Consider the following 24,685-nt stretch of genomic DNA (forward strand, 5'->3'; position numbering starts at 1 on the left):
CGGCGAAGTTATTGAGCAAAGCCGCGTGGAGCACGTTGTCTAAAGCTTTATTGACGTCCAAGCTCAGTAGAGCTTTCGTGCTCGAACCACTGTCTGGATGCAAGAGGTCGGGGTGCAATTGAAAGAGAACATCCTGGGTAGACAAGTGTGCCTGAAAACCGAGCATCGTGGGTGGTGAGCGATCGTGTCCCTCTGCAAAGTTTTTTAAGGGGCAGAGCATTACATGCTACATGAGCTTACCTAAGCAAGAGGTAAGTGTAATGGGGCGAAGATTCTCTACGTTCAGTTTCTTGCAAGGTTTTAGCATGAACGCCACCTGTCAGTGTTTTCACTCAGGACGCGAACGGCCGGAGCGCCAGCGCTTGTTCATGTATTCGCCTATTGCTCCCACCGATTTCGGATCGAGGTTACGCAGCGCCTTATTCATAACTCCGTCGGGGCCCGGCGCTGACGTCGTGCGCAGCTTGTGCAGCCCAGCGCAGACCTCTCCCCCTGAAATATCAGCATACATATGTTCATTGGGAGCTCCCATGTAGTGTGGCATGTGCGTGTCGCTCTGTATCCAAGTGTTAATGTACGGGCTCGCGAGCTCTGCAAGCAGCACCGCGTCGGTGTCTGGGTATTGGTGTATTAGTTGCGTCAGCTGATTGCGTGCCGCCAACTTGTTGTTGCCGGAATCCAGCAGGTGTCACAGCAGGTTCCATGTCTTCCTGCAGCACAGTTAGCCGTTGAGGCTGTTGCAGATCTGGCCCCACTGCTGACGTTCCAGTGTAGAGGTGGGAGCCTCTATCTCCCTCTCGAGCTTCGCTATGCGCTGTCGCAGCTTGTTCTTGTGACGTTGGCACTGCCACCTGTGCGTGAGGCTTTCGCGCGCTTCCCACATGTGCTGGAGGCGGGAATCCGTCGATGGCTGCTTTTGAAGTGCCGCCATGTTGTACGCCGTGGAAGTCACATCACGGCTCGGCGACCTGATCCATTCGTTGAGATCCGATATGGAGTCAAGTGCCGTTTCTTCGCGCAGTTCACGGAATTTATCCCACTTGGTATAGGGATATGTGCCATTGAGCTTGGACCCTTTTTGCACATCACCAAGATCGGCCCACATGATAATTTTTTTCTGTTGCTGGACGCCGAAAAAACTAGGGTAGGTTAGTCATATACAGCTTTCGCTGTTTAACCAAGGTGAAGTACAAAAAGTCTCAGTTTGACCCGAAAGGCGAAGCATCGATTGCGATAGCAAATTAGTAAACAGGTATACGAATTAAGGAAAGTAGTTCTGTCGCCCTTATAAACTTGGGAAAATACACTTGCTAACTGAATTAACAGGCATGGTGTCAGCGCGCGCAACCAAACATGAACACATCACCATCGATGAGCGCGGACACTCGATGTCAAAACGCTGGTATGAGCAAGCACGGCAGCAGCAGCGAGCGACGTAACTTTTGTGTGGTCTATCGTTTCAACGTAAGGGCGGCGAGAACACTACGTGCACAAACAAAATACGAGCCATCTGCAGATCCCTTTTAATATACCGCGCGCGCGACCGCACCCGGCCATGCAAAGGACGCGCTTGTTGACGAATAATAGTGCTCATCAAGTGCCAATCAAGATTCGGGAAGACAAAGTCGGATGTGCATACCGATCAGCGCTTAGCAGGGCTACGTTACGCGAAGAAAAATGTTTGAGTCAAAATTTCCTCCATTAAGTGAGAGTATACAATATTCTTCCTAAATTTTATTCGACATAGTGTAAAAAAATTTAAGTTACCTGTAGTGCAGCAGTGCATGTTTCTGGCGATGCTAACATTCCTAAAATGGTTGCAAGAACCCGCGCCCCGAACCTTGCTGGTGACTTGAAACACTCGCTGAACACTGATGCTTTTCACAGTGCGGTAATCAGGAACAAAATCTGTTCAGCAATATTTTCAGCCCCGTGCTCGAAAGTAATATTTGGTGCAGCCTCGTATTATATTACTGCAGATGAAGCTATGAAAAAAAGCGGAGAGAGGGGGGAGGTGCTCCGGAAACATTGCAAAGTTAAAAATTAGAATGGTGGGGTTCAGCGTCCCGAAACGGCACAGTGAGTCATTAATACGGCCATTGTGGAAGCCTCTGAGCTTGTTTTAAACACTTCTGGACCGTTAAATTGCATGGTACAGGAGCGTTAGTGCATAAAACTTCCTCCCGGTCGATTTCTGGAGATCATGTTCAACAGCCCGACGTCATAGCTACTGAGCTATGAAAATTCGCAAACTTCTTTGCTTAGACTAGGAATAAGTTCTTAGCTATATGCGACCAACACCATTCGGCAGTGTTCACAACGAACTCTTGCGCTCGTGCTGTAAACGAACCTAAAATTCGTTACTCGTAGAACAAAGTTCGCCCAGCACACTTTTGTTCATGAAAACTTCTGAGAATAGAAAAAGGCTCCTGACTTACAAACCTTTCCCTGCGTCAAATGTTTTGTCGAGGTACAGGCTACTGGTACGGTTATCTAACTTGGCGTAGGAGTAGATCACGTGCGTGCATAGATGAACGGGGATGTCGTCGACGGTGTACGTATGTGGTGCCGGCCTCTTGTGTGACCACGACTGCCAGTAGCACACAACTGTCTTGCCACCGGTGCCAACAGCCTTGCCATCGGTGCCTGTAAAACGAGACGACAGACCTTATTACCCATTCCTTGTCTGGTTTCACCTTTCGCGCCAAATGCGTTTTGATTCGATCGTTCTTTCCAGGGTAGGACACGAGTACTGCGAGAATGTTCATAGGTTACCAAAACACGGTTAATAAAGTAATACCAGGCCTTGATTATATCATTATGCTTCGCAGTTGTGAATATTCTCCGCTTCAATACTGGTTCGAATTTTAAAAATCACAATCTCTCAGATTGACCCACAAGAGCACTTAGGCACACGCATAGCTCTATGAAAGGCGTGAAACCATTTAGCATCAACCAGAACCAACTGCTGGTGCTGATGCTCACAATTGCTAGTACCAGGGCTCCCTTGCGGCACTGAAAGCCATAACTAGACTTTCGCACTAATTCTCATTATTAACAAACGTTTCAGCAAGAAAGCCGCTCCTGCGAATATTCAAATAATTGCTGCAGCATTGTGTTGATGGCAACCTCTAATAACGCGCTTATTGGTTAAGCCATTGCCCTGTTATGTACCATGTAGCCATGTAAGCCATGTACCTGTTATACGCAGTGTATCTCATGGTACCAAACACCAACCTACAAACTACAGCCAAAAGTCTCCGATTATGTCTTGGAGTTCTTCGTTCAACGTTGAGCGCACTTTCCGCTGAAGAAAAGGAACCACATATCCACGACCTTTGCGTGCAAGAAAAGTGTAGCCACACTTTTGTTTGTCATTGCGGCGCGACAGATATTTTCTAAGAAGCACCTTTGTTCATATGTGCGGAAGCGTATTCACAGCGCTATGCGCATTGCAGAATTCCCCAAAAGTGCCTCATTCTGCAGCCAGACAAAAAGTATTATACTTGGCGGCTGACAACGCGTTCATTGTTGTAGTAAGTTCCTCGCACAGAAAAGAAGTAGTTAACTCATCTATTCGAAACAAAGTCTTTGGCGCACCTCTGCATCGGCAGATTCCATTTGAACAAAATGTCATTCTTTACAGAATATTCAGCGACAGATGTCGGTATGGCGCTTGTTCTTTATTTTCTGGCATATAAAATAGCGGAAACTACTTACCTATGCCACAAAAAAATCATATACAAAAGCACAACTATCTGATATTCTACTGGCTGCGACATTTAGTCTGCAATTTGCCTACATTAAACACTTGGTGGCCTACTATAACTTCGGAACAGCTTCGAGACAGCATACGCCTGCATACGGCTTCATCCTGCATGCTGCCTAGCAGGGTGCTGAGCATATACGGCAGGCTGACTCTGCGGCTTTCCTGGAGACCTACGGCGCCTGCGCTTGTTGGGCTGGAAAACCATATATAGGGGACCGTCCTGGCACTGGCTTCACTCCTGGGCGACAATTGCAACTATACAGGAAGCATTCTAACCATCTGCTATTTCTATTGCAGGTTTGTTTCTATACTTCTCACTGCGTCTTATGCTATTTTTGCGGCTACCGCTCGCAAGGGTGTCTCTCGTTTTTGGTCTTTCTTCTGCGATGCCCACCAACACTAACTCACTAAAAAAATTCAGCATCTCGAATCACTGCTTAACGATAAGCTTAATTCACTTGTCGACAGTCTGGCTGCCGAGATCGGGAAGATGGTTGATGATCAGGGAACTGGCAACCTTGCTTCTCTAGATGAAAGCATCCGTTTCATGAGCGAACAGAATGACACCTTCAAAGCGATATTTAATGAACTCGTAACTACTAACAAAGCATTAACTTCTCAGAATCAAGCATTAAAACAGAGAATCGCCGCCATGGATGAATAACATCGAAATTAAACGCATTCAATCATCACAAGGAGAGGAATACTCTGCGATCTTGAAGAAGGTTACCGATGCAATTGAGTGACCAATTTCTTCTGGAGACATTGTCATTGTTCAACGTGTGGCCAGCATGATTTCGGATAGGAACATTATTGTTCGTTTATGTTCACGTGACAAGAAGAATTAACTTCGCAAGGGTCGCAAAGCTCGTCTTCGATGCTCCCAGACTGGTTTTTCTGGTAGTAGAGAAAGTACCATTTACATCGACGAACACCTCGTAGTCAACACAAACGCTTATTCAGCAAGGCTCTTGCACTAGAAAAAGAGAACAGATGGCAGTTTTTATGTACTGAAAACTTCCAGATTAAAGCCCGTGAATCAACCGATAGCAGGGTCTTCCGAATAAACTCGAAGGCTGATTTTCGCATCTTCGTGTAGGCGTAGCTTATGGCTGCATTTCCTGACCTACCGACTGATAACCCCCCCCCCCCCCACACACACACACACACACTCGTCCCCGAATACTTTTCATCACTTCTTTGCTATCATGAGCCGAAGTTAAACCATTGCTTACACTTTCTAATGTCTCTATTCCTCATATCAATGCGCGAAGTTTGCGCAAAAACCACGATACCATTTCTGCATTTACTGACTCACTTAGTCACTTGTTTTCATTTATTTCTGTTTCGGAAACATAGCTAGGCAGTGCGGATAGCAATTCATACGGTTTTTGTCCATACCAAGCAGAATAGTGCCATCGTATTTCGGATCAATACGGTGATTCCGCTATATGTATTTCACCTCATATTAAATATAAACGTAGGCTTGATATTTTTCTTCATGTAAACCACTGTGATTTGGTATGGATTAAAACTGACTTACAGCTGAAATCTCCTTATCGTAATCGCCTTATTCTTGGTTGTGTATACCACTACCCTCTTTCTTCTATGCCTGATTTTCTGGGCGAACTCTCCGTGGTTTTGAAAAAGATTTCTCTTGAAAATAAGCAAGTACTAATTGTCGGTGATATTAACATCAACTTACTGGACCTCGACAATGGAAGTGTAACAGCTTATACAGACTGTTTTGCTGGTTTCGGACTGGAATCATTTATTATCTCTCCTACTAGGTGTTCTACTCATGGTACCAACACGCTTGTTGACCATGCTCTAACTAACATCGCGCCAACTCCAAATTCTGGTGTCATGGATACTCAGATCCCAGACCATTTTCCAATATTTGTCTCCTTTCAGGCCCAAATACCTCAGTCCGATCCTTGCTGCTTTTCCTCTCATTTTGACCGAGATAGTTTTGTTAACATTATAACAAATACTAATTGGTCTCTAATTAACTCCCTGCATGATCCCGATCAAGCTCTTGAAAATTTTTGTTCCATCTTTCTAGAAGCCGTTAGCGCTCGCGCAGCTATCGTCGAATGCAGGAAATATTTGATGTTTCCCAGTAACCTTTGGATAACGACAGGTTTACTGATCAGTATGAGAAAAAAAGAAAACCTATAAAAAAAATTAAAGAAAAAACACTTTAATGTAGGCTTAGCGGCATGCTATAAAAATTATTGTAACATTCTGAATAACTTGCTAAAAAAATCTAAACGCCAGTATTAGGAAAATGAATTTGCAAAACACAAGAACAATCCCAAAAAACAATGGCAACTTCTTAATGTGTTCATGAACTTACCTAAGTCAAGTAATAATGCTGATAAAAAAAATTACAACAACGAAACTCATACTGATTCTTCTAACATAGCAAATAGTTTCAGTGGCTCCCTTACAAAAATGAGTTTAGACTGTCTATGTAAAATCTATAGACTTTTTATAGACGACCTTGCCCCTCTATAGACTTGGTCTTTTGTTGATACAAAGTCTACATACTGTCTATAGAAGAAGGTCCATAACGTTTCTATTTCTTTTTGTCTACTAACATTCTATAGATGCTCTATAGAAAAAAGTTGATAAGATGTTTGTTTCCTTTTGTCTATGTCCCCTCTATAGAGTGTCTATAGAAGAAAGTCAAAACAGTCTATTTACTTTTGCCCATTATTTGTCTATAGACTGTCTATAGACGAGAGTCGATAAGGTTTCTATTTCATTTCGTCTACTCACATTCTATAGAACTTCTATAGAAAAGGTCGACAGGATGTTTGTTTCTTTTCGTCTATGTCCCCTTTATAGACTACCTATAGACGAAAGTCAATACAGTCTCTGTTTACTTTTCGACATTATTTGTCTATAGACTTTGCATAGACGAAAGTCCATAACGTTTCTGTTTCTTTTTGTCTACTCACATTCTATAGACGGTATATAAAAAAAGTCGATAAAGTGTTTGTTTCTTTTTGTCTACTTCCCCTCTAAGACCACCTAGGACGAAAGTCGATACAGTCTCTATTTACTTTTGTACATTCTTTGTCTATAGACTGTCTATCGACGAGAGTCGATAAAGTTTCTATTTCTTTTTGTCTACATCCGGTTTATAAATTGTCTGTAGAGAAACGTTGATAAGCTGTTTGCTTCATTTTGTCTGCTTCCACTCTATAGACTACCTATACACAAAAGTCGATAGAGTCTCTATTGCTGTTCATTCTTGGTCTTTCGACTGTCTGTGGACAAAAGTCGATAAGGTGCTGATTATTTTTGTCTGCTCCCAGTTTATAGATTGTCTATAGAGAAAAGTTGATAAGGTCTCTATTTCTTTTTGTTTACTCCCATTCTATAGTCGGACTATAGAAAAAAGTCGATATGATCCTTCTATAACATATGCAGCAGTTGTAATATGACTACTACTTATCCCATTTATCGCTGCAATCATTCTTTTTTTCTCTTTCCCTTAACTGCAGATGAGGTATGTTCCATGGTATTAGCTCTAAAGTATAGTAGCCCTGGCTTAGAGAACATTTCTGTATTTCATATAAAACTTGTTGCACCAATTATTTCTTATACACTTCGTGTTATAATAAATAATATTTTTAAATGTGAATTTTTCCCACTTCGCTTAAAAGGGCTAAGGTTATTCATGTACGTAAGAAAGGTAATAAAATGGAGGTGTTTAACTATCGTCCTATTTCTATTCTCTCGTCGATTAGTAAAGTTATTGAGAATTTATTTTGTAACCGCCTAAACATTTACTTAAAAAATTAATTTATTGCAATCTTCTCAATTTGGTTTTCGCGCTGGCAGTTCAACTAACTTAGCTTTAATATCCCTAACCGACTACATTCGTCAATCGATTGATACGGGTAACTTCATTAGTTCATCATTTTTGGACTTCACTAAAGCTTTTGGTACTATTAATCATAACATACTTTATACTAAGCTAGATGGCCTGGGAATTACTGGTCCTATACTAAAACTCCTAAAATGTTACCTGCATAGTAGAAACAAATTGTTTTTAGGAGCTTATTCTGATGCTAAATTTATTAACCAAGGTGTACCACAAGGCTCCATACTAGGTCCCTTACTATTCTCCATTTATATTATTGATTTACCCACGTGCCTCAAATCGGCACATTATGTATTATACGCAGACGATACTATTATCTCGTTGCGTAGCAATTCTTTAACAACCTTAATCCTTAAATTAAACAAAGAACTTGACGATATTGTTGCATTGTGTTTTTCCAATCATTTATTTATCAATCCTTCAAAAACTAAATTCCTGATTTTCCGTTCTAGCCAAAAATACTACCAGGCTTGACTGAGATAACTCAAGATAGTCATCACATTCCTGTATCCGACTGTGTATCATATTTGGGCATCAAATTAGATTCTAACCTACAGTTTTCGGAGCACACTGCGTTAATTAAGCAAAAGTGTACCTTCGGTATTAGAGCATTAATCAAATCAAGAGAACATTTCTCCAAATACGCATTATTAGCATTATACTTTGCTTTCATTCACAGTCACAATAATTACGCCATTGTTTCCTGGGGAAACACATGTCACTGTCATATCTCGTCTATTCAGCACTTACAAAACCAAGCAATACGCATTTTCACTAACAGTGGGTTTTTCACGAGTGCTACTCTATTACTTCGTGAAAATAGCATCGTTCTTGTAACCAACTTGTTCAACTATCTAGTAATTATGTTTTATAAATTATTTACTAAACAGCTTTCATAACAATTCGTTGATTCCAGGTATCTCACCAATAATAATAATACTAGCTTTGCATGTAACTCCAATTTTCTACTGCCTGTGGTTCATTCTAACTGTGGAAAAAATTACATCATCATTCGCCGCAATAAAACTGTGGAATGGTTTACGCAATGTCATTAAATCTTCATCCTATCCTGCATTTAGTCATGCCCTTAAGCTTTTTTATATGTATTACTAAGTGTACGCCATTCATTACAGTACATTTGTCATTTGTATGTATAGACAGTTTCTTTATTTTTTATACACTATAGGTTTGTGTGCGGACAATTTATTTTCGGTAATTTATTTTTTATGGTGTATTTTCGCGATTGTGTTTGTTTCTTTTAGTTAGCTTGGTCCTCTTTAATACAGCTCTCCATTGTTATTATTAAACGAGGGTCCCGTTGCAGTCTTTGTCTTTGGGACTTTCGTCTGTATATTGTCATTTACCCATTTATTGTATCTAAAAAATAATACAGCGAAACTGAAAGTAATGCTATTTTTTTAAAAAGTTAGTTGTGTTGCACACCATTTTTATTGAATATTGACCCTCGCGCCATACTTCGCCAACAGGTCCCTAGCACTGGATAGCTTGGTGTATTAGAGAAACGGCTTCCTGACGAGGTAATATGCAGATGGGCTGATGTGGTTCATCCTTTGAATACATTGACACAGACTGCGTTTTCTACATAGTACGCAAAAGATACACTTCAGAAGCCGAGGTGCATACAATGGAGATCCATGTGGTTCGATGAATGGGCGAAATATTCGATACTCACGATGCGAGGGGGAATCAGAATTATTTGCCCATATATCTTATTAGCCAGGAAAATGTACATACAGGTAATTGAAAATATACGTACGGTTCCACGTACCTTACACTTTTTCCAACTAGTCCCCACACCAGTTCTGACATTTGTCCCATCGCAGCACTAAATTTTAGATTCGCATCTGGTAGAATTTCGTCGGGCTGACTGTGGAACCACTGTTGGACTGTTGTCTTGGTTTCAACGTTGCAAGTGAATTGCTGTCCTGCCAGGAACTTCTTCTGCGGACCCAAAACGTGGAACCCCTTTCTCCATACGGGGGTTGCATTTCCTTGTGGATTTTTATGGGGGTTCATCCCTGGCTCCATGGAAAACGAATCACACTTCGTTGCGCATACGCTATGGACGTGTGAAGCACAACCGCCATCTGCAACAGCCGACAGCAGCGCCGTGCCGCGGAGCTACCGGCATATAAGGCCGGGCCTGTCCAAGAAAGGCCCACCGCTAAGAATGGATATGTTGGCTACGAATATACAGCCGTAATTTGGCTAAAAAGATAGGGACAAAAACACTCTTATTTGCCCTCGTAAAACGGGCTCTTAATCAACTCCTACGTCATCGAAATCTCAAGGTGGCGCACACACCTTCATTACAGTATCACATGCGAAATATACCTTCTTCAGATTTCCTAAATTGTGACACCGCTGATGCTTGTTTAGACCGCAACCTGGTTGACACCGCACAATTTACACAATACACAAGGTTGCGAGATTCGTTAAGGTCGTGTTGAGGTCTTGTGCTTTTCATGCGAAATCACTATATGTCCCTTGGGGCAGAAAATCTGGCGTTGTCAAGCGATGGTTTGGAAAATATGGCCGACGGCAGAAACAGAAAAACACGTCAAAAAATGCTAGAATTTACGTCAAATTTCCCATGAAGGTTCCTGTAAACAAAGTACATCAATAACTTTCAAAATAAAATTTAGCTCATTTGGATCTCGATGGGCATCCAATCCGGGCTCCGGCGGGGGCGGAGACGAGCACCCACCCGGCGCCACGGTGGCACCACTGTTCTGGCTGACTAAAGGTGTGTCTAGTGCGTGCTTCATTGCACATGTCACGTCGCAGGCATCTGGCGGCGACTTTAGAGTGGATTAAGGTGGACTAAAATTAGTACAAATTAGAGCAATGTGAATTAGGGTGAAACAAAGCGCATTAAAGAGGATTAAGGTGGATTAAGATTGGTACAGAGTAAGGTGGACTAAACTGGATTTGGCAAGGACACATCACAATGCATGACGTCCCGTATCATGGACATAATCAAATAATTAGTGAAGTCATAGTGCTTTCCCATTCAAATCACGTAAGAATACTTACGTGTCTGTCAATTTTTCCATCAGCATACAACTCGTACATGCCCGGGTCTTGTCTATAAAATCAAAGAGAACCTTTAAAGCAATAGCGTTACTTGATTACGATTAGCATTTCGTGGGATAGTTCCCGAATTCGCGGTATCTATCGAACCTCTTTCACCCTGTGACCCAAGTTGTCTTCTATCTTGCGCCACTGAGTATGTGCTGGCGCTTTAATTGCCAAGCAGACAACGGAGGCCACTGTGTATGCGCCTGAAAAAACAACTCCCAGCCGGATTCTGCCTGGCCTAGCAGATAATTTATGCCACCGGGAGTGAGTCCACTGGGTGTCTGCCCAAACATACAACTTCAGCACTGCACATCTGGCACTGATAGATGCTCAACCTCAGGCAATCCTCCAGAGTAGATGGGATAAGGTGACACAAAGGGTGCGTAATACAGCCTTGAGTATGTTCAAGTGATAGCAGCTTATTCACAGCACTGCCGCGTCGAAATCAGCTCTTTATGGAGAGATATTGCAGTGAACTCACATCTAAGGCGCATTAATTACACGATAAAGTGTATCGTGGGGTCATTTGGCATTGTGGCTGGCCGCGAGATTGTCTCCTCCTGTGCCGGTGGCAGCAATATGGTTTTCAGCGATGTAGCGCTTGCTGCGTCTATCTACAGCCAATCGCATTAACGTCGGTATTTATCGTGAGCTGAGTACTGTCTACATTTCTTTAAAGCGAAGTCATTTTTGCCTCTTCTCCATGGTTTATCGTTCATGGTCATTTCTTCGCCGGATCTATTTGTGAACACATACCTATAGAAAACATTGGTCACTGGATATGTCCTGGCTGATGTCTTGCCAAGTGGATAACTTGGATCGCTGTATATGTGTCACTGGTTATGCGGCCGAACAGATAAGTTCGGCAGTGGTTATGACCAACTGAGTATATTGCACTGTGTGTGTGCCCATTCTGGACAAGTTGCCCAAAACGGATGTGCCACTGTGGCAGAAGCGCGAGCCTTATGTTTATTAAGATGCGTGTCATACTTATCTATTTGATACATATCTCATAAACATTCTTCTCATGACAAGCGTCATACATCGTCTTCGTCCTCGTCCCAAACAAAGCAAGCAGTTACCGGCGACGCGGCTGCTTCTTTCCCCCGACACTGTTGCCAACTCGCTAACTCGAGAAAGTTTCCAATGGTTTAGATTTCAACACTGCGCTGGATATGCGCATATCTTTATTTTTGCATAGACATGCTCATTTAATGGCGGATATAGCTTATATACTCCGTAACATTATTTCAGTCGCACTAGAACCTCAGGATACCTTTCTCGTGCGAGTGACATTCTGTGGGCTGAGCTTCTATGTTTCTTTAACAGCGCAGCTGTTCTAAGTCGAGCCTTCGCCATCCGGCGCAAGCCAACCTCCACTTTCAAGACAAGGCAAACCAAGCCAAGCGCCAGCAGAGACAACCTAGCCACCAACTTCGAGAGTAGGAAGCCGAGCAGAGAGATTCCTCCCACGTAGGGTACCGATGGACAGTTCAAGAGAGAATCCCTCGACCGTGAGTGCGGCCACAGCTGGAAATCGGGTGACAGACTGTGGTTTGATCACAACCACACGCCACTGAAGAGTGTGCGCAATCCGGAAGCGAAGCTCGCATCTAACAAAACGACGACAACGAGACAAACGACTTTCACAAACATTGCGCTTAACACGAGCCAAAACTTGAGAAAACGACCACCAGCGTCGCTGTTTTGACTGCTTGCACAGCGTGGAACTGGCTTTACTTTTTTTTTCTAGCTTGAATTAAGTGTTGACGAGTTTTTAGGGTTAGGGAATTTCATTCCATTTGCTGTTAATTCCACGTGATAACAGACTACTAATAACTTTGACAGTTCTTGCGCTGACTCTACGTAAAGCACGGTGTGTATATATTTTCAACTTCATGCTAACCTCATAGTATGTGGCGCGGAATTATTCTATTTTAAGATATTCTGAAATGTGATCATTCCTATTTTATTCATTTATATTCCGTTCTTTAGCATTCCTTAGTTAATATTTCGCTGTAATGGGCTCTTCAGTAGCCATGCGTCTTATGCTGTCGATGTTATTAAAGCACCAATACACCATAGATACAACTATCCTTCTAAATTTTAAGCCTCCTTTTTCCCACACAGCAGCCTGCATCGGCAATGTTACGCGGAAAATCGTGGCGTCTACGCGTGGGGCACAGTTCATCCTACGACGTTTATTCGTTCCTCTCTTTAACAGTGATGTTGTGTACGAGTTTCGGCCGTATGTGAGCGATAAAGAAAAGAGCGGGAATGTAGCAGAAGCAGTAGTTTTCATCTGGAGAGATGACGCATAGGACGAGGCCCCGTTACGAGACGCACAAACTTAAACTTCAGGGCCACTAAACCATTTCTTGACCATGAGTAGCCAAATAATAAATTATTTAAATTTTACGTAGTTTTACGTGCTACGGAATTACGATCTGATTATGAGACGCGCCGTTGAGGGGCACTCCCGAGAATTTTTGACCACCTGGGGCTGTTTAGCGTGCACCAAATGCACGGTATGCGAGCGGTTGTGCATTCCGCCCTCTATTGGAATGCTGCCGCCAAGGTCGGTATCGATCCCGCGACCTCGAGCACAGCAGCGCTGCGCGACAACCACTCAGTTTCCACGGCGGGCATTGAGTAGCCAGCTAGCAGGCGGCTAACCGCGACCACGGTACGGGGTAGGAACAAGTAAAAAAAAACAACCACGCTGCGTAAACGGGTAATGTGATAGAGACTTCACACAAGCGCATCATCGTCAAACGGTGGACGACGCACTCCTGCGCTAGTGATCGCTGTCGAATATGGATGGTTAGTGAGCGAAGAAAGATTGGGAGAAAATTGGAGAGTGGTGCTCGACATTCCGCGGCCTCGATGACTAGGCATGTAACGGCAGTGCCACAGTTCGAAGTGTCAGACATGGATCGTGTTCATGGACACCATGGATATGGATACCATACGAAGTGTCAGGCATGGACCGTGTTCATATCTTCTTGCTATCGAGGAAAACGACGCGCATGTACGGGAATCCGTGGCTGGATGTAGCACCAGCGGGGAGAACACAAACTATGAACGGAATGGGCTTCCGCAAACGCTCCTTTTTTCTCGTCTTCGTTTTAGCGTTAGTGCTACAGGCAACTAGGTATCACTGCTAACTAGCCGGCTCGCATTGCTTGCTGAGTACGGGAAGCTGCTTCGTTGAAAAAAAGAAAAGTACGATCGTCAAAAATGACGCTGGCCGTGTTTATTTCCTGTTCACCGCGTTCTACAACCGGGCATCGCAAGTTGCGAAGCACTGCTGTAAACTACTATTCAAAATAGAATTTGGTTCGCTCACCGGTCGTCTCCGCGACGGAGAGCGCGAGCAGGGCCGCGCTGATCGCTAGCATGGCAGCCGACCGATGCGACGCCATGTCGCGAGGTGTTCTCGGCGTCCGTGAGGCTGCTCAGTGTGGCACGAAACGAGAGCTCCAAAGCAGGCGCAGTGATGATAGGCTTGATCGCCATTGTCGTGCTAATAGGTTGTGATATGCCGCTCGGGGCATATCGCTCGCAAACAATGGAACAAAAGACGAAGAGCACGAATTCGTTGCTTTCAGATAATGTAACCGCATTGTCTTGCTAATTCTGCGAAGCAGGAGATGAATATCTCCATGTGGCTTTTCCTAAAGAATCCTTCTATGAGCCGCTTGTGATGCGAGCAATCTACGGCACAAATAGCGTACGTTTTTATCGTCAACCTGATATCAGCATTTGACAGCGCATAGGTATAGGCGAAGGCACGAAATGATATGCTATGCGCTTCCGTACAGGCTGCCTCATAGCAACATTTTTCCGCCAGAGACCCAAGTGGTTATCTTTTCTTCACCCTTACTAGTTACTTGTGGGTGCCGCTATTGCTTCGTGGCTACGATTTTGTACTGCTGAGTATGAAATAAAGAGTTCGAATTTTTGGTAGTACTGACCCCATGGCGATTGAGGCAAAATGCAAAAGCGGTTGTGTACGGTGCTCTGGGTGCGGTCGAAAAGCACCAGGTGGAAGAAATACTTCGGAGCCGTTTACTAAAGCCTCTCTCATTTTTTCAGTTGGGTGATTCCTGATCAGATCGAGCAAAGATAGTCTGGTCGACCTTTTTCATCTGCTCAAAAATTTCACGTTTGGTTTCCTGATGACTGGCATAGAGGAATTTGCTAATATTTTGCAAATAAAACATTGTCATGTGTAAAATCAGTGAAGATGAACAGCTGTGATTGCGACCACTGTCACTGCAACACACATGGGTCGCTTGTAGATATACCTTCGATAACATAGGGAAGTTATTGCTATTTTCGCGTAATATTGTCGCGTTGTAGTGACCGTCAAGAAAACAGTAGCAAACCTGTGAACGACGAAATTTTTAATTGGGGGAACCTGTGCCAACAGAAGCAAGTTACGCTCAAAGCACAATGATAGCGGTGAACACAATCGGCGATCGTCGGAAATCTGATCAGCGGGTGAAGCGTGTCGCCTTTTGTACATGAGTCATCGAAGGTTCCAGTTTAATTGCTGGTACCCGCGTGTGTTCCAGAAAGTACTAGAATATTCGCGTTGCGCATACAATCAGATTACACGAAGGTCGGTGACAACATACAAAGGATAGAACCATCGATAACATTCGAGAAATTTGCGATACATGCAGGTGCCTCCTGCGCTGAGCGATAACGTTCAACATTTGTTAGCCAGTGAAAAAGCAGTCTCCCGCGAAAGATAAACAAGTACATCTGTTTATGCCCCCTCTTAAAAAGCTTTATCCCGATGCTACAAACCTATCAGGATAGCGAAAAGCAAAAGCACGCTTAGCAATAAAAAATGCAACAAAGCAAACTGAGTCCCAAAGTTTGTCAGCGCTGGTAGAAGGGCTTACTCCACACAACATGGACTTTTTCAGGTCGGGAGTGGCGCCGCTGTGGTACCAAATGCCGTATCGCACGACCTCGTAGTTCAATGCGCCCAATCGCCGGATTTTCTTGCAGGGTCCGAAGTGGCGTCGCAGAAGTTTTTCACTAACATCTCCTCGGCGTATGGGGGTCCTAACCCAAACGCGGTCGCCGGACTGTACTGTATGTATCATCGTCGGATATCGTAGCGCCATCTGTGGGTCCTCTGCTGGTTCTTTATGCGTCTGCGGGTGAGCTGTCGGGCTTCTTTGGCGCGCTGGAGATAGGCGGCGACGTCGAAATTCTCTTCGTCAGTGACTTCCGGCAGCATGGCGTCGAGAGTCGTCGTCGGGTTCCTTCCGTAAACCAGCTTATATGGCGTGATGTGCGTTTTTTTCTCGTGCGGCCGTGTTATAAGCGAAGATGTTATGTACGGAAGGAGGGCATTCCACGTCTTGAGTTCGACGCCAACGTACATTGCCAATATGTCGGCTAGAGTCTTCTTGAGCCCCTCCGTAAGACAAGTCGTTTGCGGATGGTAGGCCTTTGTCCTCTCGTGTCTTGTCTACCTGTATTATTTGGGGAGTTACAACATGGAATTGGCCCCAATAAGTCCATCCTGATTTCTTGTAACTGCCCGTAAGGACGCTCAATCGGCTGTAGTAATCCCGCTGGCCTTGTCGGCGGTGTCTTGCGTTCGTGGCAGACTCGGCGTATATTGACGTAACGGATGACGTCTGCTCTGATGCGCGACCAGTAGAAATTTTCCCTGTATCCTCAGTAGCGTGCGGGAAAAGCCGAGGGGTCCAGCAGTCGTATCGTCAATTAGGGCGTGCAGTACTTCTTGAAGCAGAGATGAGGGACCAACAACAAGGTATTTGGCATGGACTAGTGAGCTCTTCTTTGCGAGGATGTCACTTAGCACGAAAAACGAACCCAATCCCCTCCTAAATTCTCTGGGGACAACGTAGGCGCTGCATTCCATATACCCGTAGAGGCTTTTTAGCTCCGGGTCTGCTCGTTGCTGTTCAGCGACGTCTTCCGCGCTTATTGTTCCTAGGAAGGCGTGGTCACCCTCATCGTGTTGCGGCGTCGGGTCAATGGGGGCGCGTGATAGGCAGTCGGCATCGCAGTGCTTCCCTCCGGATTTGTATACGACGGTTATGTCAAATTTCTGAAATTGGAGACTCCGACGTGAGAGGCGTATTGAAGGGTCCTTTTAATATCTCAGCCAACACAAGGCATGGTGGTCGCTTACGAGTTCGAAGGGTCTCCCGTAAAGCATGGAATTTCGTGGTAGCCCAAATGATGGCAAGGTATTCTTTTTCCCTCTCAGAAATAATTAGCTACCGCTTGCGACAGCGACCGGCTAGCGTAAGCAATGACCCTTTCAAATCCGTCTTTCCTTTGGACTAGGACGGCTTCGAGGCCTAGGCTACCTGCATTCTGTGGATTTCTACATCAGCGCCTTCGTCGAAGTGGGCGAGCACTGGTGCTGACTGCAGGTGCTGTTTAAACTCTAGGAAAGCTTCGGCTTGAAGCGCCTGTCACTCGAAATCGACGTCTGATTTTGTGAGAGAAGTTAATGGCTCGGCGATGTGCGAAATGTTTTTGACGAAGCGCCCGTAAAAGGCAGACAAGCCAAACAATCTGCGCTCTCCTTTCTTGTCGGTAGGCGGTGGGAAGTTAGACGTGGCAAATGTCTTCTGCGGGTCAAGGCGGCCCGCCAGACTGCCCGATCCATTGAACAATTCCCCCCTCAACATAACATGGCACCCTTTCCGCATTACTTCGAAATTTCACTGCGAGCATTTTCTGGTTGTCGAAGTGTTTCTTTGGGGTAGTAAACCGTGCCAAACAATCCCATATACTGTGTGAGAAACCATAAAACACTGCATGCAAACTTTGAAAATCTAGAGCAAATAGCATTAACACCTCTGATATCTAAGAAGAGACTGTGTTTCTATATATTACCACCACTTCAAAACCACCGTGTGCTGTCTCTTAGGGAAGTTGTTTGCGTCCCAGGTTTCCCAAAGACAACTAACCCTCGAGACATATTCACTCAACGACAAAAATGACCGTAGTCGTCCGATGTCTCTGCCTCGACATGCCGACAACGAGTTGTCATTCTGGAATAAAATATTTACTGTGGTTTTCCGTACACATGGTGTCCCACGTAACTTGTCAAGAATATAAATGTGAAAGCCGAGTTAGAAGCGAATCGAACCGAACGCATACTATTCACAGTAGCCTATAGTAACTCAGACAATTTCTTGTTTTCCCCATAACTCACGAATTAGTAAAGTTTAATTACTCAACTTTTGAATTATTGGCTGACTACCCTAAGTCTGATACGCCGATTTCCAGAGCACCTTCAGAAACAACCTATCGAGTTGTTTCCCTTATGATGTGCCTCACGTAATCCTTTTTTTCCGGGTTGCAAAGAAAGCCCGCGAAATATGAAAAAAGCCACGTGGGGGAGCGCTTGCGCAGTGGTATTGTGCTGCTCTCAAGCATGCGTTCGGTGAACAAGGTCGGCTGCATCGTGGCGGGCGACGAAGAAGCAGCAGGGCATTCTTTAGCTCATCTGCAGCGCTCGGCCAGCAGCATGCATTTTCGCCGTGATCCGACGGCAGCCGACCTTGTTCACCAAACGCACGCTTGAGAGCAGCCCGATACCACTGCGCAAGCGCTCGGTCACGTAGTTTTTTTTTTTTTTTTTTAATATTTCTCGTGCTTTCTTTGCAACCCTGAAAAAAGGACTACGTCAGACGCATCGTCAAGGAAACAACTCGATCGGTGGTTTCTGAAGGCGCTCTACAAATCTGCGTTTCATACTTGGGGTCCTCAGTCAATAATTAAAACGTTTGGTAATTAAACTTAATTAGTTAGTGAGTAATGGGGAAAACAAGAAATTGTCTGAGTTACTATAGGCTATTGCGAATAGTCTACCTTTGGTTCAATTCTCTTCCCACGAGCGTTTCATTTTTGAACTCTTGGCTCAACTTATGTGGGACAACCTGTATAATGCACACACCGTCTAATTTAAATAGTTTTGCTTGCACATGAACGTAATGTCGCAATCGTGGTGGGGGGAGTGGGGACGGGTGTGTTGCAGCAGGTGAGGTTAGCCTGACATACATAGCCGGAAATTCTTCCGCCTGAGCCTCCAATTAGTTAAGATCAGGTATGCCTCGCCAGATATCCATGAGCCCCTTTCTTAGCAGGAAGGCTATCAGCTCTCGTTGCAATCTCTTCTTGATTTCCGTGGGCTCTACGGGCAAAATGACGTCTTCAAAGGTCCCGTGCCTAATACCACTCTTTCTCAGGCTGCAGGCCGTTTTCATAACCAGGTTAGCCCTAAACTTAAATGATAGAGTCTGTCCTGCCATTGTGAGTTGGCATTGAGTTGCCCCAAACATCACAAATTGTCAAAGGTAGAAATTTCACTAGAACCAAGCATGACATTGACTTCCGAACGTTCTTGAACAATAATTTCGGCTGGTTACTTCTCCATATTATACAATAAATAGTCAGCCTACAGTACTTTTTGCATGAGAGGGCATGAATACCAACTTACCAGAAATACACATAGTTATCAGTACGCTGTGACAAAGAGTGAGCAAAAACTGATTTTTTCATCAATATATTAAAAAGCAATCACAACACATCTTACGGGGGCTAGTTTTACTATTTATTATTATTTGTATTTGTAGAAGGCTCTTCTGGAAGGCAAATAATTTAAACTTTATTCAGTTCTCATGAGTGTCACGAACTTTTTTCATTCAGCTGCTTGCACAACGTTGCAGTAAATATTATGGGCAATAAAGAAACTCGGCACGTTTTAGTGGTTCTTGCAAGGGTCCCAAAGAACTCTTCCCAGAAGACCTTCGTATTGATTGCCCATATCTAGCACAAACCTAATCCAACGCAATGGTGGCAACAAGTTAACACCACACTAGAAGGACTACCATTCCGATAACGGGGACGTGCGCTGAATATACCATTCCATTAGATAAGACCAGGTACAGTCGTAATGTTTCCCCTCGTGAGCAAAGACTTCGTTCGAGCAGATACGTACAGTAACATATGCGCAGACAGAAAGCAGGGCCGGCTGGAAATATCTGAAAGATAGTCCAGAAAAACTCGTACGATAACACCGTGAGTGTTCTGGCTTTCTGTTAAGTACGTCTGCTCTTTGCATACTCACGTGCACCTAAATGAGCGATGGTGTGCTTGGATAAATACTTGCCCTTTATACAAAGTTGCCTGTGTAGCTCCACTGTATGACCTAATATTGTACATAATACTGGGACCTTCACAAAAGATGCTTAGGCTTTGTCTCGACAGGCTGGTTGACTGCAATTTTCTTTCACCAAGTAAAGGACATTGAGTGAGGAAGTCCACTTCCTATCAATCTGAATCGTCATTGACGATCGCACACCAACCGTTGCTCACTCACATATGACGCAAATGTCATCATCATCATCATCAGTCTGGTTACGCCCACTGCAGGGCAAAGGCCTCTCCTATACTTCTACAACTACCCCGGTCATGTACTAATTGTGCCCACGTTATCCCTGCAAACTTCTTAATCTCATCCCCCCCACCTAACTTTCTGCCGCCCCCTGCTACGCTTCCCTTCCCTTGGATCCAGTCCGTAACCCTTAATGACCATCGGTTATCTTCCCTCCTCATTACATGTCCTGCCCATGCCCATTTCTTTTTCTTGATTTCAACTAAGATGTCATTAACTCGCCTTTCTTGCCTCACCCAATCTGCTCTTTTCTTATCCCTTAACGATACACCTATCGTTCTTCTTTCCATAGCTCGTTGCGTCGTCCTCAATTTAAGTAGAACCCTTTTCGTAAGCCTCCAGGTTTCTGCCCCGTAGGTGAGTACTGGTGAGACACAGCTATTATGCAATTTTCTCTTGAGGGATAATGGCAACCTGCTGTTCATGATCTGAGAATGCCTGCCAAACGCAACCCAGCCCATTCTTATTCTTCTGATTATTTCCGTCTCATGATCCGGATCCGCGGTTACTACCTGCCCTAAGTAGATGTATTCCCCTACCACTTCCAGTGCCTCGCTACCTATCGTAAACTGCTGTTCTCTTCCAAGACTGTTAAACATTACTTTAGTTTTCTGCAGATTAATTTTTAGACCCACCCTTCTGCTTTGCCTCTCCAGGTCACTGAGCATGTATTGCAGTTGGTCCCCTGAGTTACAAGCAATGCAATATCATCAGCGAATCGCAAGTTACTAAGGTATTCTCCATTAACTCTTAGCCCCAATTCTTACCCAATCCAGGTCTCTGAATACCTCCGGTAAACACGCTGTGAATAGCATTAGAGAGATCGTATCTCCCTGCCTGACGCCTTTCTTTATTGGGATTTTCTTGCTTTCTTTACGTAGGAGTACGGTGGCAAGATATCTGCAAGATATCTTGCAGTATTTTTACATGCGGCTTGTGTACACCCTGATTCTGTAATGCCTCCATGACTGCTGAGGTTTCGACTGAATCAAACGCTTTCTCGTAATCAATGATAGCTATGTATTAGGGTTGTTTATATTCCGCACATTTCTCTGTCACCTGATTGATAGTGTGAATATGGTCTATTGTTGAGTAGAATTTACGGAATCCTGCCTGGTCCTTTGGCTGACAGAAGTATAAGGTGTTCCTGATTCTATTTTCGATTACCTTAGTAAATACTTTGTAGGTAACGGACAGTAAGCTGATTGGTCTATAATTTTTCAAGTCTTTGGCGTCCGCGTTCTTATGGATTAGGATTATTTTAGCATTCTTCCAAGATTCCGGTACGCTCGAAGTCATGACGCATTGCGTATACAGGGTGGCCAGTTTTTCTAGAACAATCTGCCCACCATCCTTCAACAAATCTGCTGTTACCTGATCCTCCCCAGCTGCCTTCCCCCTTTGCATAGCCCCCAAGCTTTCTTTACTTCTTCCGGCGTTACTTGTGGGATTTTAAATTCCTATAGACTATTCTCTATTTCATTATCGTCGTGGGTGCCACTGGTACTGTGTAAATCTCTATAGAACTCCTCAGCTACTTGAACTTTCTCATCCATATTAGTAATGATATTGCCGGCTTTGTCTCCTAACGCATATCTTATTCTTGCCTATTCCTAGTTTCTTCACTGCTTTTAGGCTGCCTCCGTTCCTAAGAGCATGTTCAATTCTATCCATATTATGCTTCCTTATGTCAGCTGTCTTACGCTTGTTGATTAACTTAGAAAGTTCTGCCAGTTCTATTCTAGCCGTAGGGTTAGAGGCTTTCATACATTGACGTTTCTTGGTCAGATCTTTCGTCTCTTGCGAAAGCGCGCTGGCATCCTGTCTAACGGAATTACCACCCACTTCTATTGCACACTCCTTAATGACGCAAATGACGCACACGCAAATGTAACATGCAAGAAAAGATCATCCAGGGAGAGGAAGGCCGAAGTTTCTGATATCAGGATACACGACCGATTGCTTTATCGAGCTGTTCTTTATGCCAACACTATAGTGCATATTATATTAAGTTGGCTCCTAACCTAACTATTAGGTTAACCTAACTTTTCTGTGAAGATCGCATATAAAATCAAGATATACACTTTTTCGAAGAAATTCTGTTTGGACTACTGCTTTTAGAAGCTCATATTAATTACTGATGCAAATACGCACCTGCCAGTATTATCACCGGCTCCTGTGGCGCGTAGCTCAAATGCGATATTTTTACCACTATTCTACGGAATAAAAATCAGCTTAAAGTTTCTTGGGTGACCGTATTGGCAATTCTGTTTGGCCTCCGCAGAATGCATTCTCTATATTGTAATCACTGTCGCTACAATATAATGTAACGTTTCTCGATGCACGCTACAACAAAATGATTTGATGAGAGCCATTAGACACATTCACGCATTTTCGGGGAGTTCACCTCCTGAGCGGAGCAACTAATGAGCACTGACTTATCTCATTTCGATATTAGCAGGGGTAAACGATGTGGGGGTAGTCGTCGCTGTTACTTGATCCTGTGTGGAATGAGCTAAATATGTTTTAGCTGTGTAATGTATCATTTTTTTTCGCTCAACACAATGGTTGCTGACTTGCTGTCCTCCAACATTTTATGCACAAAATGCATTGTTTGCCAATAGTGTCTTACCGGCTGTCAAATTTTGCCCACTTGGTTGCAGGCTATCATCTGCCAGACCACCATCTGCAACGATGAGGTACATCAAGACCGTGCAAGGCGTCCCTGTCACGTACTTCTTCCCGGAAGACGCCGTTCTTGCGGCTATGTCTTACGAGCCGCGTGCAGGTGACATTTTTGTCACCACATATCCAAAGTGTGGAACAACTTGGGTTCAGTACATAGCGTACGGCATCTTTTACGATTGTGCGCCACCGACAGAACTTTCGCAGTTCTTTGCTGCGTCACCTTTTCTAGAGCTTTTCGGTGTCGATGCTGTGGAGAATATGTCTAAGCCGGGCACCATCAAGACTCACCTTCCTTTTGAAGAGAAAAGATTTTCACCTCACTCTAAGTACATATACGTCGCCAGAAACCCTTACGACGTTTGCGTCTCTGCCTACCATCACTTGCAAACACAGACGGCCGCCGAGGATGAGCATGTCGTCCCCTTCGACGAGCACATCAAGCGTTTTGTATCCGGCAGGAACAGCTACGGATGCTACTTAAAAGGCAGCCTCATTCCATGGTATACTCGAAGGCACGAGAGCAACGTTCTCTTCCTCACGTACGAAGAGCTACATGATGACATCAAGATGCAGGTGAAGAAGATTGCCGAGTTCTTAGGTCCCGAGTACGGTCGGCGCGTGTCCAGAGACCCATCTATGCTGCAACGCGTGGTCGAAATGACATCGAAGGAGAGCATGCGCCCACTCTTCAAAAACTTTCTTATGGCCAACATCGAGCTCGCAGCACAATACCAGAAACAGAAAAACGCGCTCGTTCCCCAAGAGCTGGAGGACACGCTGAAATTCCTGCAAAACCGTCCACTTAGACACGAGTTTGTGCGTCAAGGTTCTGTCGGGGGCTACAAAAGCTTCCTTTCTGAGAATCACAGAAGGACATTAGAAGAGTGGATTTCGGCAAGCACGCACGGAAGTGACGTCATGTGTCTTTGGCCCAACGTCGCTCTTCCGTAAAACGCTAAGGGCTTTCCTATTAGAACAGTAGTTTTGTAAAAAAACAGTGTTGTTTTCTTGTTTTAGGGCGCTCAATGTACGTTATTGGACACAGCATTCTGATACCAGTAGGCGTACGCACTTCGGATCATTTCTTACCCCTTTTGCAACGAGCGAAGGTTCTACCCGCTCATAAAATTAAAAAAGCATTTGCAGAAACAGCCGTATCGGTCTTCCGATACTTCCGTATTCGATACAGCCGTATCCGATACAGCCGTATCGGTCTTCCGATAATTGTATCGGTCTCCGATACAATTTGTGTTATACATACGTATTTATTCTGCAGTGACGTTCATATGAACACCCGTTGGTCTATTAGCCGTCTACAAGACGTCTTCGCAAAACCACCAAGACGTCTTGAAAATCATCACAGACGCTTACAAGGCATCTTTAAGACATCCTGGCAAGATGCTTAAGACATATTGAAGACGCCTGACCAAAACTTTGTCGTATGTCTTAGAACGACTTGTAGCCGTCATGAAGACAGTCTACTTCCCCGCCAAATAAGGGCTACAAGACGTTTTGCAAGAGATCTTGTAGCCGTTTAAAAAACGCTTATAAGACGTTTTGCCAGATGTTTTGTAGTCGTTTTAGAAACGATTATGAGATGTCTTGCAAAACGTCTTTTAGCCCTGTTAAAAACTGCTGCAAGAAATTTTGTGAAACATTTCGTAGCCGTCTTAAAAATGTTTACCGGATTAAACAAACTTTTGAAGGGCAAGGTACGATAGCTTTTAGTGAATATTTGTGTAACGTAGCTCTATATTTT

At 44.2% G+C, this 24,685-nt stretch overlaps 2 protein-coding genes across 5 annotated transcripts in view; one reads left to right on the forward strand and one right to left on the reverse strand.

Annotated features, from left to right (window-relative positions):
- LOC129385601 (probable chitinase 2) overlaps window positions 1-14,254 on the reverse strand; it is a 198,438-nt gene extending 184,184 nt beyond the window's left edge. For 2 of the 4 annotated variants that reach the window (XM_055072352.2, XM_072289339.1), the window contains exons 1-2: window positions 14,119-14,254; window positions 2,443-2,646 (exon numbers count right to left, since the gene is read on the reverse strand). In XM_055072352.2, the coding sequence (XP_054928327.1) occupies window positions 2,443-2,646; window positions 14,119-14,194 (280 nt within the window). In that variant the 5' untranslated portion in view covers window positions 14,195-14,254. Of the gene's footprint in view, window positions 1-2,438; window positions 2,647-14,118 lie in introns of those variants that run through there. The other 2 variants (XM_055072349.2, XM_055072351.2) reach the window with 2 other exon arrangements.
- LOC126534580 (sulfotransferase 1A1-like) overlaps window positions 1-24,087 on the forward strand; it is a 51,267-nt gene extending 27,180 nt beyond the window's left edge. The window contains exon 2 of the mRNA XM_055072353.2: window positions 22,902-24,087. Within this exon, the coding sequence (XP_054928328.1) occupies window positions 22,933-23,877 (945 nt within the window). The 5' untranslated portion in view covers window positions 22,902-22,932 and the 3' untranslated portion in view covers window positions 23,878-24,087. The remainder of the gene's footprint in view (window positions 1-22,901) is intronic.
- Window positions 24,088-24,685: the final 598 nt, after the last annotated feature.

Source organism: Dermacentor andersoni, chromosome 7 (assembly GCF_023375885.2).
Source record: "Dermacentor andersoni chromosome 7, qqDerAnde1_hic_scaffold, whole genome shotgun sequence".
Taxonomy (NCBI): Eukaryota; Metazoa; Arthropoda; class Arachnida; order Ixodida; family Ixodidae; genus Dermacentor; species Dermacentor andersoni.